General features: G+C 34.6%; 1 protein-coding gene across 4 annotated transcripts; it reads left to right on the forward strand.

Moving 5' to 3' along the window:
* Positions 1-1,210: 1,210 nt before the first annotated feature.
* Positions 1,211-19,396, forward strand: LOC147069576 (uncharacterized). 4 transcript variants are annotated; one of them, XM_085950244.1, is made up of 15 exons: positions 1,211-1,440; positions 1,631-1,749; positions 7,288-7,631; positions 7,891-8,013; positions 8,390-8,552; positions 9,055-9,135; positions 9,897-10,010; positions 10,260-10,413; positions 15,121-15,457; positions 15,711-15,838; positions 16,642-16,783; positions 16,872-16,976; positions 17,758-17,941; positions 18,052-18,351; positions 18,662-19,396. In XM_085950244.1, the coding sequence occupies exons 2-15, from the start codon at positions 1,644-1,646 to the stop codon at positions 18,787-18,789; spliced, it is 2,409 nt and encodes an 802-aa protein (XP_085806370.1). In that variant the 5' UTR covers positions 1,211-1,440; positions 1,631-1,643; the 3' UTR covers positions 18,790-19,396. The 4 variants fall into 4 exon arrangements, with proteins under 4 accessions (XP_085806370.1, XP_085806372.1, XP_085806371.1 ...); XM_085950246.1 differs by having other exon boundaries at positions 15,145-15,457; XM_085950245.1 differs by having other exon boundaries at positions 1,230-1,440; positions 7,306-7,631.
* Positions 19,397-19,829: the final 433 nt, after the last annotated feature.

The following is a 19,829-nucleotide window of genomic DNA, read 5'->3' on the forward strand; positions in this document are numbered from 1 at the left end:
TACGAATAATGATTGTTTTATAATAAATATTAACCTAAGAATAAAGTAGTATTTTTTTTGAAATACGCCATTTTTATTGACATTTCCCAGTGGTTAAGCTACAACATACGGTCGTAGCCATAAATTGACAAACGATAAATAAAGTAGGGAGTAAGATCATGTTAACGCGCATGTTTGAACATGTACCTAACCAATACAAGTAAGGCCTGTGGCCACTGGAAGACCCATAGTACTCAATGGGTGCACCCATTTGGGTCATCCAATGTTTGCTTTAATAATATTCTGATGCGGCATGAATAAAAAACAAAATAGTACCGACGACACAAAAGGACACCAACGATCCTAATAACTATGACAGGTAGGCCACATGTGGACACTACAAGCTATAAGTAGTTGGCTGGGTACATGTGGAGAGTAGGGCCTGTGAACACTCCACTAATATTTTGTTTACTGAGGGTCTGCCCTAAAACAATAAAAGAATGTGTAGGTACATAAATACAACTGCTAGTCTGAGGTCCGTAACAAGCGCCTTCTGCGCCTATGGAATAACCTTCTATATCTTCTTTTTTTTGCTGTTGTACAACATACAGTAGATTTCATTATATTTCTAAATAACAATTATTACGGTTGGCATAGAATTTTTATTTTATCTCTTTTAAAATATTATTTTGGCAATGACATCTAGGAAATTATAACTTTATTACTGAGCAATACAAATTTAATTACAATAACAATATTATTATTATGATTTTAATTTTAAAATTCATACTGCCATCTGTACCACTGATATCGCACTCGTGTCCGCGTCGTAAAATTTCTCTTGGTGTGGAGAGTGGTAATAATAAAAAATATATTAAATTCATTAAAAATAAATTATAAAGATATTAACCGGCTACTTTTTTGTAAAGAATTAATTTAAATAGGTAATAAATTATTTTATTTTAAACGTTTTATTACCTATTGGGTTGTGGAACTTTTTGAAAATACATGTACCTTTTTTATGGAATATGCATACTAAACCCGTGGCAGTCATATTTTTTGATGAATCTTATATTGTAATGACATGTCATTTATTTTTATTAGGGATAGCATTTTATAGCGGTTTACGCAAGTGGTACAGTAAACCCTTTGTTAATAAATTTTACCCCGGCTGTCTAGTTCAGTTCGCTGAGTAGCCATTGACAAAAAAACTAAAAATATTATGAACAGTGATTATAGCAATAGTTGCCATCTGAAGAAAAAAAATAAAATTAATTTACTCTCTCCCTCCGCCGTGTTTTTTGTGTTTTTACTGTCAGTTTTGCCGATAAATACACATAATTTTTGCGCAAAAGTTGAATTACAATTATCATTTATGGATTACGATGTCTCGAAACTACATGTGAGCAATCGGAGATACATGTTTTAACCGAAATCAATAGTTTTCATAGCCAAACAAAGGTAAGCTTCCATCCTTTGCGGACCTAACCTAATGATTTCAAGTAGTAGCGTCCGTACAGCGTCTGTCATAATTGGCTTTCCTTAATGATTATGCGCGCTCTTTTCGAGGCCACCGCATTGTTATTAACTGAAATATGTTCTATTATGATGTTTACACATAGATTTTTTCATTGCGTTTCATTCATTGCAGCGAAATTCATAATATGAATAACTACGAAGATAGGACTATGAATCACAAACGGGTCCGAATGGACGGCGAAGGGGGCCCTGGAGTCGTCCAGGGCAATGGAATACCTCTCAGTTACATGGGTAGGTCGATTTATCAATGTATTTACTATTAAAATAACTATATTTGGTCAAGGAAAAGTTTGTTGACATTGGTAGAATCAAGCCCTAACACAATTGATTCATTTGTTTATTTTGGACTAATGTTAAGTACAAGGGTGACCAAAACATTATTTGAATCGACTATTGTCACTTTCTTTTGGCTTCTGTTAAAATAAATTTAGAAATAATCCAATCATAACAAGATACATAACTTACCTACCACAACATAGGTAATATTACCCACAGGTAACCATACAATACGTTAAAATCAATGAAACACCTATTGTCTAAATTTAACTAGCCTAACTTAAAAATAATACGCAATATTAGTCTATTATAATACGTAAGTTAAAATGATTGTTGACAAGGATTTTTCATCATTTTTTTTTTTGTATATTGGAGTAGACTGCATCAAGCATTGTGTATCAATCGATACCCCATTTCAATAAGGAAACAGCTCAAAATTTCAAGGTTTTGAGTTAATAATGCAATTCGACGTAGAAAGATCTTCTCTTTACAATTCAGCAAAAAAAAAAAAAGAGTCAAAAATTTCGATACAAGTCGGTTATCCTGGATCCAGCGGCAAACACATTTTGAAAATTGCCGATATACTGGATTATTTGTTAGGATAACCTAACCTAACATAACTTAACCTAACCTAAACTAACCCAAACTAACAAATAATCTAGTATATCGGCTATTTTCAAAATGTGTTTGCCGCTGTATAAAGGATAAACATATAGAACCAAAATTTCTTCAATATGTCATAAAATCGAAAAACCCTTTCTGAGGTTAATCATTAATTCAGATATAATATACCGGAATTTCTCGGTTAATTCCTTTAAAATAACATACATTTTTCTCAAAATTAAGATTTTAAAATTAGAATGGGAATTTTTGCGAAAAAGCTTCACACTTGGTATGTGACTAAATTACCAGGGCTGCACTGAGATAAAAATGCCTTACATTAATGTCATAATCTTTGTATTTATATGGAAAATCATCATTATTTAGATGAAGAATTATGTAAAATCGCAAATAGCAATGTGTAAGTAAGCAACCTACACGCCAATAGTGCATCTCCTTTTTTATTTACAAACATTAAGTTTTATACACATAATTCGGACCTTTTATATAATTTTGAAAAAATAGACCGGTCGGGACTCTAATCCGTTTCCATCGGTGCTTTACCAATTTAGCCATCTGCAACCTACCTAATTACGACACAATTAACTAATAGTCATGGTACTGGAGCGTTTATAAAATTTCGATAATATCGGCAACTGGCTTTTGTGGTTTGAATCAAGGTACCAATAATAGATATTAACCAAAGAATTTGGACTATAAATAGAATAAGACTTATACGCTACTTCTGTTATGACATTTGAAATCATTTTGCAAGCAATGGTTCAGTTGGTAAACTTCACAAATATTAAGATCGCTCAGTTTTCAGATCGCAACAGTTTTACAAAGATTGTACATGATTTTTCAACTAAATTATAATGCCGAAGTGTAGTATTACTGGCTAATTATCTACTCATTGTGACAGATTTATCATAGCAGTAATGTGAAGTTCCTTGTAGCGAAGGTAATCAGTGGACCAGTGGTCCTTTTTTTGCTTCATACATTTTGGCTCCATATCTATAGAAGAAGCGTTTTTTAACATCTTCGGTATTTACCTTAATTCCTAGTCGACGTCTAGATCTTTCCAAATTTTAGTCTTAACGTACTTGCACTCAATACTAACTTCGATATTTAGGCTCTGCCTTTATAGAAAAGGTTTTCTTCGATTTTAACAATATTTATTTGAAAATGATTTGGTCACTCTGGTACAGTATATTTTCTTCTGGTTGTGGATCTTCTAACTTCTTTTCTATCCTCATTAACATAATTTGATTCTTTCAAATTAACCGACAACGCAACATCCCTGCAATCGATTTAACGACGCTAGAAATCTTCGATTGATTCAACATGTTCCTGAATGCTGGTAACAATAAATGGACTTGTATATGCCTTTATAGATCAATTAGTGTCGTTGGACTCTTGTGAGAGTTTTGAATTTACCGCCATTATGAAAGAATTCAATTTGAAATTAATTTGTTGATCTCAGTTTGGCATAAGATCACTTGATGTATAAACGCATAACACTGTCCATTCAATATACAGTAATACCTTACTTAACTAACAAGAAGCGTTTTAAGATGTTACATTGTCAATAAAAAAAATTGTTATTACACTGTTAGTTGATTTTTAATCGGACTTTACCGGATCGTAGTAACCGGGTTTAACGGCGATGAAAAAATGAGAGACATAATAATATGATCATGAACTGACTATTCAAGTTCAAACTATGGTGGGATATGCATTTGAATAAAATTCTTCCTACTGAGAAATGCTAAGTCATCCACTATTATTGATATTATTATACATTTACCAATGAATATTAAATTGAATAAAACCTCTTTAATGGTGTTAACTGTTAATACTTGGTGAGTAGAAAGTCAAAGTATTAATTAAAATAAAACACAATAATATGTAGTACTTATTCCACTAAGTGGACGGCCGCCCAACATTGCCAAATAACAACCAAATTGGCCTGAATGCCCAATCAAATTGGACCACCTAGAGCAGGGATGGTGAACCTATGACATGCGGTCAATGTGTGAATTTTGTATGCAAATATTTAGTAGTTTTTTTTATACTGGATTTATCTAAAATTTACTGAATTCAAATTTATTTTATCTGGCAACATTGGATTGTTTTAGCCATTCACACGGATTATGCTGCTATTTTTTATCGATATGCCGTTAGCAATATGTGAAAAAAAAAAGAATATTATTGCTGTTATAAAAGAATGTAACTCACTACGTGATACGTTTTGTTAAAGTCTTTCGGTTAACATATGACTGCGAAAAACTATTTTCGACGATGAATTATTTAAAATTGAAAATAAAACATCGCCGTTGTAGTGATTTGCCTGAAACATGTCTAAGTATCTCTTATTAACCACGTCTTTATTATCTTTTTTATCAATGATATTTTTGTTTGTTTTTTAAAAATCTTATTTAGCTGACATATTTATAGAATAAGGTTCGTCATCCCTAATCTACGGGATCAGTTTATTCAGTTTCGTTAAGAATGGTATTACTGTATTCCTTTTTTTTCAAAACTAGTTTTTCATCATATTCTTCCAAATTGTTGCATTATTTAATGAAACTAAATCGTGATAAATTTCCGATTGTCTAATTTCGAATATAAAACAAATGAAAATTTATTTTTCCTCACATCATTGCGGTATTGGTAGCCAATCGCAGTAAGTATATACATCCATTTTAGAATAGCGTATTGTGTTTGGTCCAAATTTGATTATGTTATGTATTTGTCCGTCAGTGTTGGTGGTAATGCCTAGTTCAGATCAAGATACCTACACCTGTGCGTGAACGAATGAACATTCTATTAAAACTGTTACTAACATGTCACAGAGAATTGGATACCGGTATTATTCGTACGGGCAATACTCTTCCATATGGCAACAAGAAACCAGAGTTCGTTATTTACTTACATTGTCACTCATGACATAACCTTCCGCATCCAATTAACGTATTCAACTTAACTAAATGTTTTTACGATATTAAATGTGTAAACATGTCAATATCCCATAATGTCTATAAGAACGTGCAATTGTCAATGTTTTTTTATATTCCGCTGTGAATGGATAGCATTATTCTCGTACAGATGTTTTTTTTATCTAGACTAGGCAGAATATTTTTAATTATATTTGAAATATAATATTTTTTCTTTTAATCGTACTGGGTACAAATTTGAATGTTTTTCAATAATGGTGTGGTTTTAATCGAAATACTTTTTTCAAATCTATTATAATCTATCAAAAACAATTATGAATTCATTTTTTAAACTGAACATTTTCCATAAAAGGAAGATAATTATACCATTATTTTTCTGTTAATCTGTTTGCGAACCTTCCATGACTGGTTTTTAGCCAGTATGAGTCAAATTTTGATTTTGCAACATGATATATTAAGAAAATAAGTTGATACAAAACGTATAGTGGTAATTTTTTAAACCCGATTTGGAAATTAAAATTCAATGTTATTAATTTTTCTGTTATTGAAAAGACCAGCTATTGAAATAAATGACAAACACTGATAGTTATTCTTTTCACCTTTTTTACATTTATTATGTAAACTTGAGACTCATCTTATTTAATATAAATTAACTAAGGAAATTTGTGTTTGTCATTTCTTGTGATAAATCATGGATATAATAATAAGTATTGTTATTCAGAATTACAACAAATAGTTAGTTAATATTAAAGAATTTAAGTTGGTTGCCGTATTCTATATAAAATATGTACACAAATGAGTATTTTCTTTATTAATTAACAGAGTACCTAACTTTATTGTATGCAGGTGTTGGTATTGTCTTGTGGTAATTTATTTATTGGTTTTGTTAAGTTCAAAAGATTTACCTTAAATGATATATTAATATCTACATTTGGAAATATTATATTTTATAGCCATTCAGACATTTTAAAATCGTAATTAAATGTAATATGGAATACCTACTTTTATTTAAAAAATGCCCACGATGGCCTAGCGAATTACGCGTCGGCTTATAATGTCGTGGGTCTCAGGTTCGAATCCTGCGTCTGGCAAAAAAACAAAAATCTCTTAATAAAAACCTCCACTCTTTGTAGGCCCATATTAGGATCTTAATAGGATCGGAAATGGCCAAAATTTTTTTTTAAATAATTTTCCAATGCCAACGTTGCGTGACAACTTTTTTTTAAATTTCCATCGTTACGAGTTTTGTGACATTTATTATTTATAGTATTTTATACTTTAGTTATAATTTTTTACTGCTCTACGGTTGTGAATACAAAAGTGATAACTGACGATGTTCAGTATACCTACCTAAATGTTTCTTATTATGAATGAAGAATTTTATCTTTCTAATAAAAATATATTTATTTCATTATTATACCCCATCTTTTCTCCTCACATAATACATACACTAATGAACTCATAATATAGTTTTTGTCTATAAAATAGTATTTCTTTAATCTTCTTCATTCTAAAATTTAGAATGAAGCCACATTTCGTTCCATATTATGGTATCTGTGGTCTTAGCGTTTATTTAAATATCGGCGGGACCCGTGACATTACAGGCTGACACATTACCGCTCGGCTATTGAGGGTGTACACAACTATTCCTTCTAAAAAAGTCTATTAATATAAACTCCATTCTATGGAGGACCATAATATACTATGCTTAGGAGCGGTAATGTAGATTTACTGAAGTTATGATTTTATAATGACATGAGCTTGAAATTAGTTTTAAATTTAACAATTGTATCACTATAAGGAAAAAATTTCAGTTACCCCTTTTGTATTCTGCACCAAGTATCATCTACTCTCTATTTTGTGACATATACTTTGATATTGTTTATTATGTATTTATTTTTTTGCGACAATTTTTAACCGGACCCTTTGTACCAAGGCCATCCCCTTTTCGCAGACAACGGCCACCAGATCCCGTACCAGCCGTATGCGGGATCGTACAACGCGCACTACCCGCCCGCGGACGTCACCTTTGGGGCGTACGGCGGCGGGGGCGACCTGGCGGGGTACGCGGCCGCAGCCCGAGGCCTGGCGTACGCCCCGCCGGCGCACCAGGGCTACCCTCAGCAGCCGGCTGTGAACTTCTCCCTTCAGCAACAGCAGCAACAGATCATGCATATGCCGTACGAGCAACAGAGACCGCCGCATCCGGCTCCCTTACCCTCTCACTCGCACCGCACTGCCTGGCCACCCCAGCCGCAACCACTCATGCAGCCCTTACAGGTAATACTTGGTTTAATTATTAGCTTGATATTAATTATTACATACACCGGTATTTATCAACCTTTTTACACCTCAGAGACTCAAACTTCTTTGATATGTACGCATTTTCTCTATCACAGGTTAATTTGTGTGCATGAATGTGATATGTATCAGACTTGCGATGATAATAAAAAAAAAAAATCATAGTGTAGCTAGTTGACGTACGTTATACCATGTGTAAAAATACCATAGACAATATAAGTATCGATTGTTTTCACAGGCAAACAATGATCAAGCAATGAAGTCAGCGGAAATGAAAGTGAAACAGGAAATAAAAGTAGAGCCTGCACCGGATGTTGCGTGCCCTCCCGCCGCCACCATGCGAGCTACAGAAGTACGCGCGGTGAGTTCTAAATCATTTCACCCTTACGGACTTAAAATTTTAATTGCTTAAACATTAGGGTGAGTCTATGAAATTAATCAATTTTTTAACATATCTAACGAGTCTTTATATCGTACTATCTGCGGGAGATGTTATTACCCTAAAAATCTTCCAAAGTGGGCTTTGGAAGGATCTAGGCCCAGGATTGGAAAGTACATTGAGGAGTAAGTGGCCAATAAGAAATACGACATACAAATTTCTACAAGATGTGGAGTTTTTAAAAAATGGATGGTGACAGTGATATGGAAAATACATACTTTTGAAGACGTTATTCATTAAATCTGTGACCTTGAATATCTTATACCTATTACAAATGCCAAATCTTGTGTCCTTCCAGATTGTCGACAATGATCAAGCTCTGCACGGCAGCCAATTAAACGAGGACCCTCCGAAGATCAAGATTAAGACTGATCTCTTCAAGGAGAATGAGGCGGCTAATCTTGCGCGCCGTGGTGTCATTACAGACAGCTCGGACATAGACAAAATCGCACCTGCATTGGGTAAACAAATAAAAATTTACCTTCATCAAACCTTTCTTCTTTTACCGCTACTGCGTCCAAGAGAATTTACCAGTGAGATATGTTCACCGCTGTCATCATAGATTGAGCTTTCATCATTAAAACACGAAAGAAGAAGAGTACAGCAAAATAGATCAACATGAAAATAAATAAATTTTTCTATTATGTTTTTGGTTGCATATCAAAATAAAAATTGTCTAGTAATCGTGAAAACATGCTCAGCATTGGTGTTTAGTTTTATTATTATAAATATTTCGTTTGCGTCTACGCTTTTCACTGTACCCAACTACGCCAATGGTTCAGAGGAAGAGTGTGCAATTTCACGAGACACCTCCATGTGACACTTTTATGTAGGTACACCTCCGCGTTATGATTTTTGTGCACTTCATTTACTAATGTTTACGTAGAAGAAGGTTTTACTTCAACATCTTTGTGACAGAATCAGACTTCATTTATACTGAAATGATTCTTATGTATTCCTTAGGTGCGGCAAAAGCAGACAGCGAAGAGCATCGTACTATAGGAATAACTTCAGTTCCAGTAACTAAACCTGATATACCTACTGGTGAGTAAATAAGTAAATAGCCATCCTCACAAACCATAGGCTACCTACCGATGATTATACAAATAGGTGTTAACACAGTAAAACACCGTTAATTCGAAAATTACTGGACAGAAAATTGAAAAAATTCGAATTACGAAATACAAAATGTAAAAACTTTTTAGTTCCAATTTTATCAAATTGTTTGAAATCCATAGAAATAGATTTTAATCGCTTCATAGCGAAACATTTAATTACTATTGAATTACCACATTTAAATAACATGCTAATTACATCTAATGGCCACCTAATGAGGACACAACAGCTGTGCCGTCAGCGCTGTAAGGATTAACAATTTCAATTTACGGCGAAATTCGAATTAACCGTGTTCGTATTAAAGGGGTTTTACTGTACATGAAACACCTTTAGAAACATCTCTGTTACAATGAATCTTAGAAACAAATCTATTTAAAACATTAATTAGTATAAGAACATCATATCCACGGGGCGGGGGAGTAGAGACGATGAAAAAAATTATCTTTTAAAACGTTTGAGAAACCATTGTTTCCTTCTTTTGCTTCCAACTTTTATGACAGCTGTCATATTTTTTTACTCTTCGCTGCCAGTGACACTCGCGCGCGTCACCCATTATACGCAACTTGCAGATGCATATTTGACACAACAATATTTACCCGAATAATGGCTGTTTAGTGATTAATGACATTCTATAGATGTTGGCTTTTGTAAAATTTATTCCGACTTAATGATTATTTGTTTTTACTTAGACGCTGAGATAGATTCTGCGGCCAACAGACATGTTCTGCCGAACTCGTGCAAGACGGGAAGTGATCTCAGCAAGGTTGTAGCCGAGACAGCGACACCTAATACAGGAAATACAGGTTCATTCCACCATTTCAACACTTATACTTATCTACTAGTTTCATAACTTTTAAATGTTGAAGTTTATTGTATCATGTTCAAAAAGGCAATCTATATAATTATTTAAAAGTTTAAAGATAAAAACAACGTTGGAGACTTACCCTGTGGCAAGTCTGTGTTGTGGTTTATGAAAGTTGTCAATCAATTCTATGTATATGATTTTTAATCAGTGTTCCGGTTAATCTGAAATGGTGTTTGTATTAATTTAGCCGAAGGCCCCGGGGAAAGCGACGTGGACCTGTTGGGTTTGGGACTCGGTCTGCCGGAAGGAGAGGGAGATATCGAGGCGGAGGGTGAAGGGAAGTCTAGGATATCCGATAGCGGGAACAGTACGGACAGCACCAACAAGAACAAGTTCCAAGGGTCTGTTTGCCCTGCTTATCATTTGTCACATTCTTCTTTTTCCAATTTATTATTACAACACGTTAATTATCATTGGGTAGGTATCTATTACTAACCATATCTATAAGGAGGTGTCTTGTTAACTTGAAAAGGGTTTCAATACTAGAAAATTATTCATTATGCCTTTATTACGTAATTTTTGACAAACCTGAAATTTTAATCTTAATCATTCTACTTCTATTATCAAGAATCCATTGCCACATCTTAAATGGAATTTAGTCTTTCAATCACGGCAAAACCTTGTTAATTCAAAATTGTTGAAATTCGAATTTTCCTTGAAAAATTCACCCATAATTCGTAATTCGTAATTCTAAGATGTTTTTAAACAAGTGAACACTATTTTAATAAATCAAAAGTAATGTAGGTACCCCTTCGTTTAATAAAAGTGTTTCAAACTAGTCATGCCGCAACTTTCAATCACCCATTAACAATTTTTTTTATTTTGTAATTCTTAATTCGAATTTTTATTTCCATCAATTTTGAATTAATGATGTTTTATCGTACCTGTATTATCAAGAAAGCATTGCCGTTAATAGAATGTAGTCTTTCAGCTATTGGTGATTTGAAACTATATTCCTTTGTCATAAAAAATCAGTAGTCAATCATAGTATGGATAAGAAAACTTTCAAAGAAAGAATCGACAATAGCTTTTTATTTATCGTAAAATGCTGTACGATAAAACTACATCAAGAAGTTAGATTGTTGCCATGGTGACCAAAGTAATGAGAAAATGTATCTGATTTTTAAAATTTAATTTTGGGAGCTGAGAAACTCAAATTTTCGATCGTTTTACAGCTACTCTGGCTCTAAATCTGTCTAATTCATGATAAGAAAAATATTGCTATTTTTGTAAACACATACTACCTACTTCTAATATTAAAATTCATTCAACTTATGAAGAAAAATATAAGTGGTAAAATTTTCATATTGAATGTAATAATATATTGTTATCTCTCAATCTATGGCAACCGAACGTCTTTGATGTGTACTTTCTTCGATTCTCATTACCGAAAACACATGCACTTTACCTCTTACGATTTATTTTACCTTTGAATGTATATTTGTGCAAAAAATTATAAATTTATATATTGTTAGTTTTCAAATTTGTCATGTAATTATTAATTTTTTATTTTGCATAATTGTGTAATGTTGTCTGATTTTGTTACTTGCATTGCTGCTAATGAGTGGCGCATTTGAGGGCCGGGACCGCTCCGTTGATTGCAATGTTCAAAATATCAAATAAGTAAGCCACTGTTATACATTCAACAAACAATACTTCTGTGTGTTACATCGTTGTGAACATTTCCAAACACTGCTGTGCGATTCGTAAAAATGTCAAATAACCACCAATTACCATTGGATCATTAGCCGCTAACTCAACCGATTGGGTCCATAATTTGGATCCAAACACATTGATTGTAAAAATAAAACTCATATTTTAAAACTGCTAACTACTAATCAAGAAATGATGTACTGTAGACTGCTTCACTTTGGACGTATATTAAGATATACTGGATGTTTTATTCTTTCCTTTCTACTCATTATGTAAGGGCAGGACTCTTCTTCGATCAGACCATCGAGTAGTCCATGCCGACCTTTGATGTTTCCACTGACAATGAATGGGCTTTTTCAAATTATCGTTTTCCTTTCTGACTATGTGGTCAAAGTACAGGAGAAATTTTGAGAGGTACATTATAGAGAGCCAATTATTCATATTAATTTCTTCTAGAATTCTTAATATGCTCCTCCAAAGTTAAGCCTTTTTACCGGTTCTATGCCACAGGTCGCACATACAAATTCGCGAGTTATCTTGTCCGACTTTAAACTGAAATTACTAGCAAGGTTAAAGAGGATCAGAGCTTGACCAGGTCTGAACTTTGGTCCATTTTGAAATGGCACTGTTCTCATAAATTTTGTTCAAGCCTATCACTACTCTCTTTACTCAATCTCCTTTTCCATCTTCCAATGGTTGTAATGCAAGGCGAGATAAACAAAATTGCCATCCATTTCTTTCATAGGTGCATGCGTCATTTATATATGTTATACCGAATGTGCGAAATTGACTATTACATGAAATGGGGAAAATTTTGGCTAATACATGTAATAGTCAAGCCTGTTGCCTTATTCATGAATTAGGTAAATTTTCTGCTGAGTACATGAATTCGCCAGGGTATGGAATTCTTGAACTGTCAACCTGACAGAAGAAAAAGTAAATTTAATACGGATGGTTTTATTAGTTATAATTGGACATAATATAATATTATTATTATTAGGTTAGGTTAGGTTTTTGTAATTCTGAATTAAATTATTCAACTGAATGTCCATTTTGAGGTCAACAAACTATCACAAACATTCAATCGACCATTGCACGTTACATTCTTCCGTTATCATATTATAGTTCTAGATTTTTTTGCGCATATTAAATGGATATGAACGTCATTGCAGTTATTGATTGGTATATTTTTATATTATAATCAATGACATTTGATACATTTGTTTAGTTTGATTAGTTGTAAAAAATACCACCGGAGCGCGAACATCTATTTTGACCATAGATAATATATGTACATTTTGACCAATGCATGAGCATTTTGATACATTTAGTTTAGTTGCAAAAAATACCACCGTAGCGCTACTATCTAATTTTTCCAATACATGAACTAGGCAGAAAAATGACTGCCGAATTCATGCACTCTCCAGATATTTTGTCTAATTCATGAATAAGGCAACGGGCTTGCATTTTTCATGATTTAGGCAAAATTTTGCCCATTTCATGTAATATTCAATTTCGCACATTCGGCGTAACATATATAAATAAGTCTATATTGCTTAGACATCATGGATTAAAAAGGGATATTATCAATTTGAAATGTTTATATAGTTATGCTGTCCACTTTTAATGGTATACACCCAAATACTACAGGTATTTGAGTTAATGAGTTCAATGAAGAATTGTATTTTCTGTCAAACAGCATGACATAGAAGTGTTTGGAAATGTTCTCATGATAATATAATATGTACAAATTTAAATATATATTTTAGTGTTTATTATTTTACTAAATAATTACTGTACTATTTAAACCACGAAATACCTGGTACAAACCAATAGCCGAAACAGCTAAATAGCTTACTATTGTACTGTATAAGATGGCTTTATTCATTTAAACCACAAAATATCAGGATACATCATTGTAACAGCAGTGAGTAGACATTATTCACCTAAACCATGAAATACCGGATACAAACCAATAACCGGAACAGCTTATTAGCTTACCACATGTTTCCCTCAGGGGTGACTGCACGTGGGTGTAATGCGGGGGAGGTGGGTTGGGAGAGTAAAAAATAAAAGCTTTTAAAAATGTACAGAATATAGTAAGGTTATGGGACGCACATAATTTTTATAGCCGAGGTATTTTTCATACTATTGATAAATTCATTTATTTTTCCTTTGTCAAATTATCTATTCATGTAATCGTTTGTCAATTAGTCGATTGCAATAAACGGATAAATGAATTGTTCCCTCCCACCAAACTTTTCAGTAAAGACAGAAGAATTAGACCCGAAATATCAAAATTATGAAAAATTTTGAAATGAACGAATTTCGTTTATTATATATCTTTGTATTCTTGTATTCTGAATATCTCATAATAATGTTCGTTTTTAAATTATTTTTTATTCATACTCAATATACGTAAAATTTGAGAATGTAAGATTCTAATACAGTAGAACCTCGATATAACTGACTAATGCGGATGAGGAGGGTGTCCACTATATAAAAACACAAACAAAATTCTGTTTATTCATTCGTCTTCAAATGATATATCCCGACACACCCGGTGTGGAGTGACATTAATGTTCGTTTTTAAATTATTTTTTATTCATACTCAATATACGTAAAATTTGAGAATGTAAGATTCTAATACAGTAGAACCTCGATATAACTGACTAATGCGGATGAGGGGGGTGTCCACTATATAAAAACACAAACAAAATTCTGTTTATTCATTCGTCTTCAGATGATATATCCCGACACACCCGGTGTGGAGTGACATTAATGTTCGTTGTCGACGCGCTTGCTTTCGGTAATCCTGTTTTAAAAAAAGAATTAACTTTTCTTTGCACTTTTGAAGTATGCTGATTTTTTATAATCAACTCTCTAAAATTACGAAAACGCATGCAATCTTTTGCACGTTATCTGACGAATAGTCAATAGATGTTTTTAGATTATTATGCGCAGAACATTCTTTACAAGCTGTGACACTTTGATTTAAATATGCATAACTTTAATAGGATGTTTTTAACAATTTGATTTGATTTCACATTTGACCAGGTATTTTGTCCGTTGTCTGAAGTTCGTTATATCGAGGTTCTAATGTACTTATTAGAGGTTTTTCAAAATTATGTAGGTATTTTCAATGTTATTCACATATTTGGGAGTTTTTTTTGGGGATTTTTTTTATTATAATTTATTGTTTAACCACTCAATTCATCAATCCAAGTAATTACCGATATGATTCCCGATCGGGAGCTCTAAAATCGAGTTTTATAAGTCATTTCTTCATTGGCAATATTACAATCACTGATTTTAATCGAAAAATCTTGGGATATTATTTTATGTTGTCTCCCCGTTTCCGTTTGATGGTATCCGTTCACGTTGTGCAGTTGCAGCGATTCTGAAACGTGCCCCTCCAGTTCCGAGGATGAGACGAAGATCCCCAACGAGATCTACTTTGGCACGCCAGACATCTCTACCTACCGGCCAAAGCCTTCCACCACACCCTCGGGCACAGCGAGCGGGACAGCTTCCGCCGTGGCCGCTTCGCCTAGCAGCACGCCTGCCCGCCCCGACACCGCCCTTACGCCGAGCTCCGTTGCTTCCAACCTGTCTGCCTCCTCTACCGGTCTGGAGGTGAAGAAGAGGGGCCGACCCAAGGGCTCCGTCAATAAACCGAAGCCTCCCGAGATGCTAGCCGCAGGATCCGCCGGAATCAAGTCCTCTTCGCTGGTATGCTTAAATTTGAAATTGATATTATTCAATTTACAATTTCACATATTAATATAATATTGTATTAGAATTTTTTTTTAGTAGCAAAGAATTTAAAATTTGTTCACTCTTTATTCTTGTTTTAAATAATTATGACAAAAAAGCCTTGGTGATAACAGTTACTAGACTGCAGTAGCGAAGGGTGGAGGCAGGCTCTTAATATCTAATATAAATACTGCACTTCTTTGAAACAATGTTCTTTTTGTTATTTAAGGTGTCAACTCCTGGAGGCATCCCGCGCCCCACAGTGGGCAGGCCCCGTGGAGGGGGTCACAGCAGCTCCTTCATGTCTCACGCCATCCGACCTTTCAAGAGAGACTTCTCAGGAATCCGATTCAGAAGGTCAGATAAATCTTGAGTTTTGTACCCATATCATGATTCACTATGCCACCGTGTCTTGTTTTGTTCCCATCAAAATGCACCTACAGCCGTTATTACAAGATTTGAGAATGTTAAATTCTTCTTATTGAAAATACATAAGGTAGATCAAATGGGGCTCGAACCTCATATCTTGTCCCTTGAGCTATTGGTCTGCTTATGACTCATGCGAATTAAGTGCGAAAAAAGAGACTGGAAATATTTCTTCAGCAAAAAATAATAGTGAACAATAAGAAAAAGCGAGTGACAAAAAATAAAATTATCTACTATATACCTATATTGTAATTATTAAAAATCATGTTTAAAGTCGGCCGACAAATATAAAAAATGGCGGCTAATATTTGACTTTTTAACCAACTTCTGGTTTAATATTATGTGGGGGTCAACAACCCAAGCCTTGTCAGCAAACACCAGTCGAACTTCATACATTGCTATATAGGGACCGATGCACTCGGACATTATCTTACATCTTTGATTGTTACATATCATCTTCTTACACATATTGTATACTTTTACTCGGCAATAAATTCTCAAAATCTTAAGTCATTTGAATAGTCAATAAAAGTGTTTTTATTTAATTACCACACTATTACATTACATCAAACTAGGAACTATCTTGCTCCATCCCCATCCGACATTCATCTCCCAAAACTATTGTATTAGCAAAACAAACTGAATATGTAGTTAATGAACTTACAAGCGAGTGAGAAATGGAGGTAACCAAGTTTGAAATCAATTTTTTAATATTTTTTTTTATACTGTTGCAGGAGATGGAGCGACGATGGTCTGGACTCCACCCACATACCCAACGAGGTGTACTTTGGAGATGTGCCCGTCACCATGGAAGTCCTCTACAACTTCTACGACTCACATGCCGAACGGGAGAAGATACAGGCTCAGCAGAAAGCGGTAATATTTGCATTCATTATAATAAAAAAAACTAGTTGGTTGTAAAATATAAAAATATCTATAAATAATTGAGTCATTTTAATTCCAGCTTGCGCAGCAAAACTCAGGCAATGTTACACTGGTTTACTCCTCGTCAGACAGCTCCTCAGATGACTCATCAGACAGTGATTCAAGTGACTCAGACCCCAATCAGGTCAGTTAAACTTATCTTTTTGTGCCATCCTCTATCGAAGGTCGGCAATCCTTACTTTGTCACTACTTTGCATTTGTACCGGCCACTCAGGTTCTAAATCCACAAAATGCGTTGGATTTTGCTGATTTGCAGGGTGAGGTTAACTGGTCATTTAAAATAAAATGCTAGTTTAAATGAAGATTCATTATCCAGAAGCGAAGAGTGGAGGTAGGCTGTGAAGGTCCGACAAAAATAGTGCACACTAAATATTGTCAGTTATACTTATTTGTTTTCATTCAACTAAGAATACTAATAGATAAAAAACAGTCTTCTATTCATAAATTATCTTAAATGATGTATGATTTATAATTAATGGCATAATTTTTGATTAGCACGATCGTGTTGGTAGCTGAATTATTCCAAGTAATTGCCATTTAAAGTCGACGATTGCTCACGACGACCGTTGTGGATCATTGAATCCGGTTGAGTGCTAGTGTAATTAGACCTTTAGAATGTTTATGTTTGACATCAGATTTGAATACTGTCAATAGATTGATTTTTATTGTTTTTAATTTATTACACCTGTTCTCCATAAATAGTCCACTGTTTGAATTGAAACACAACCAACACTTCTGCATAATAATATGTCCCTGTAAAATCCAGACATCTTGTGGTTGTCGTGTGTGATAAGCCTCAAAGTTGTAGCATTGTATTTGACGTATCAACCGTAATGTTTTCTTTCGCTGTGAACACGGTTACAGAATAACTTTTTATTTTGGTTACGGTTCTCATTCCTGTTTAGGACCCTGCATTGAAGAAGCGCCGTCCAGGTCGGCCGCGAGGCTCCAAGACAGTGAACCGGAGATCGGACGGGCCGCGGCTCTCGTCCACGGGCAGCCAGGGGGAACGACAGGCCGGCATCACCGACATGAAAAAATTCCTCAAGATTGCCGGCATCGAATACGACTATGTCAAACTTATCGACGGTATGAAGTTAAATTTTTTTGAACAACTTTTCATAGACTACTATTTATCTACTATTTCATTACTATAAAATATGTAGGTGATTGATGATTGTTAACGTTATTATTTTTAGGTTGCACGTCGAACAAAGAGCGAGTGGCACGGCTTTTGAAGCTGCTGACTGACAAAGGTTTGGAAGGAGAGCCCACGGTGGAGTCCTGCCGAGCACTTTACAGCGGTCCTCCGCCCCGGCGCCGTGGCCCCAAACCGGGCAGCAAACGATCACCCAACAAGAATCCGGGAAAGCCGCGCAAGAAGAGAACCCCCCGACCGCCCAGCGCAGAAGAGGAAGAAGAGGATGGGTCAGCCGACGAGCCCATCAAGAAAGAAAAGCCTGTTGTCGTCGCCGCCACGCCAGCTAAAACGCCAAAAGGTTAATACCAAAAGTAAACATAATATAAGTAAGAATATAATCCAGTGAAATGTTCTACAGAAGATCATAATTATATTGAAAGTAGAATCGTATCCACAGTGGGAGTAGTGGTGGAACACCTGGCTTCAAACCTGTGAGTTCGGAGTAGTATATTTCGATCCAGAGCAGGAACAAATGGGCCGACTGAATGCAACTATTTCTCGTAACAAAAATATTTCTTTTCAAAAAATAGGGGTTCCGCAAGATGTAAAAAATTTATGTCCGCCAAGTAAGTCTAATATAGTAATAATAAATTCATTTTTTGTTTCAGCAACCGAAGACGGCTCGCGGCGCGTGACGCGCGGCCAGACGTCAGGGAATCCCCGCAAGCGGATTGTGATCTCGTCCGACGAGGAAGACTCGCACACTCCTCTTAGCAAGCTACGCGGAAAGCGTTGAAGCACTCCCCACCCCTCCCCACCCCTCCCCACCCCTCCCCATCGACACATCTCACAATATGATTATCATCACAACGCCCCGCTATCTTTTATTTTATTTTATTTTGTTTCCGTCTTGCGGTGGACTTTCAGAAAGATTTTTCAACTCCGTATGTAGACTGGGTGAAATCTTTTTGCATCGTTGAGTTACATCCTGCTTTACCGTCTGTGCATAATAGTAGTTGAGTGAGATCTGTACCTACTTGATCTTAATGGCAGCCCGAGTTTGCGAATGATTTATCTTACAAAGTCCACTGTATGCCCGATATTATAGTATTATTTTTACTCATATATTTCGTTAACATTATTGAAGGCATCATGTCAATGCCTTACATTATTTCTAAGAAGATCACGCATGATTTCATAAGTTGTAGAACCCCACAGTGGTTATGTTAAGCCTCGATTATTGATTCTGTTCATCTTTATATCCATACAAATATTATGACTGTCTTGTTTCCGTGAGTATTTCATATATTCATATAAATTTAAAACACACAGTTTATTAGTGTTATACCCACAGACATACAGTAAAACCTCATTAATTTGAAATTTGAAATTACGAAATATTTAAAAACAAAAAAATACTGAATATCTTCCTTTAAAATATTCTCTTTAATAGTTTTGTTTTGATTAATTGTGATATTTTATTACTTGGCTCAAAAAGAAATCGAATTACGAATTATGAATTATATGAAAATCATTTTGTATAGCTAAGAATTATACACCTATTCGAATTATAGAGGTTTTACTGCAGTGTAATAAAAATCTACTACTAAAGCTGCGCTTCACAATCAGTTGGACACCTTTTGTCTACTGTGTCAATATTGACAAGTTGTAAATTTTGCATTCTATTGCTGGCCCTCACTCAGGCCGTAGCGATTGAACGGAGTCGCTTTAACAGCTCATAATTATTCCACTTATTGTATTCTTTTAATATTACGGTATTCTATCAATTTATAATTTTTTTAAGCATTACTACTGTTTGTGATTTGATATATCGCC

This window comes from Rhyacophila brunnea, unplaced genomic scaffold, assembly GCF_057557595.1.
Source record: "Rhyacophila brunnea isolate RB1 unplaced genomic scaffold, BYU_Rbru_1.0 scaffold_23, whole genome shotgun sequence".
Lineage (NCBI taxonomy): Eukaryota > Metazoa > Arthropoda > Insecta > Trichoptera > Rhyacophilidae > Rhyacophila > Rhyacophila brunnea.

Bases quoted from the DNA above. Each gene is read 5' to 3' on its own strand.
- LOC147069576 (XM_085950244.1), top strand. From the start codon at position 1,644: ATGAATAACTACGAAGATAGGACTATGAATCACAAACGGGTCCGAATG. The intron at 10,011-10,259 runs GTTCATTCCACC...GTATTAATTTAG, and splicing joins ACCTAATACAGGAAATACAG to CCGAAGGCCCCGGGGAAAGC. The intron at 10,414-15,120 runs GTCTGTTTGCCC...GTGCAGTTGCAG, and splicing joins AACAAGAACAAGTTCCAAGG to CGATTCTGAAACGTGCCCCT.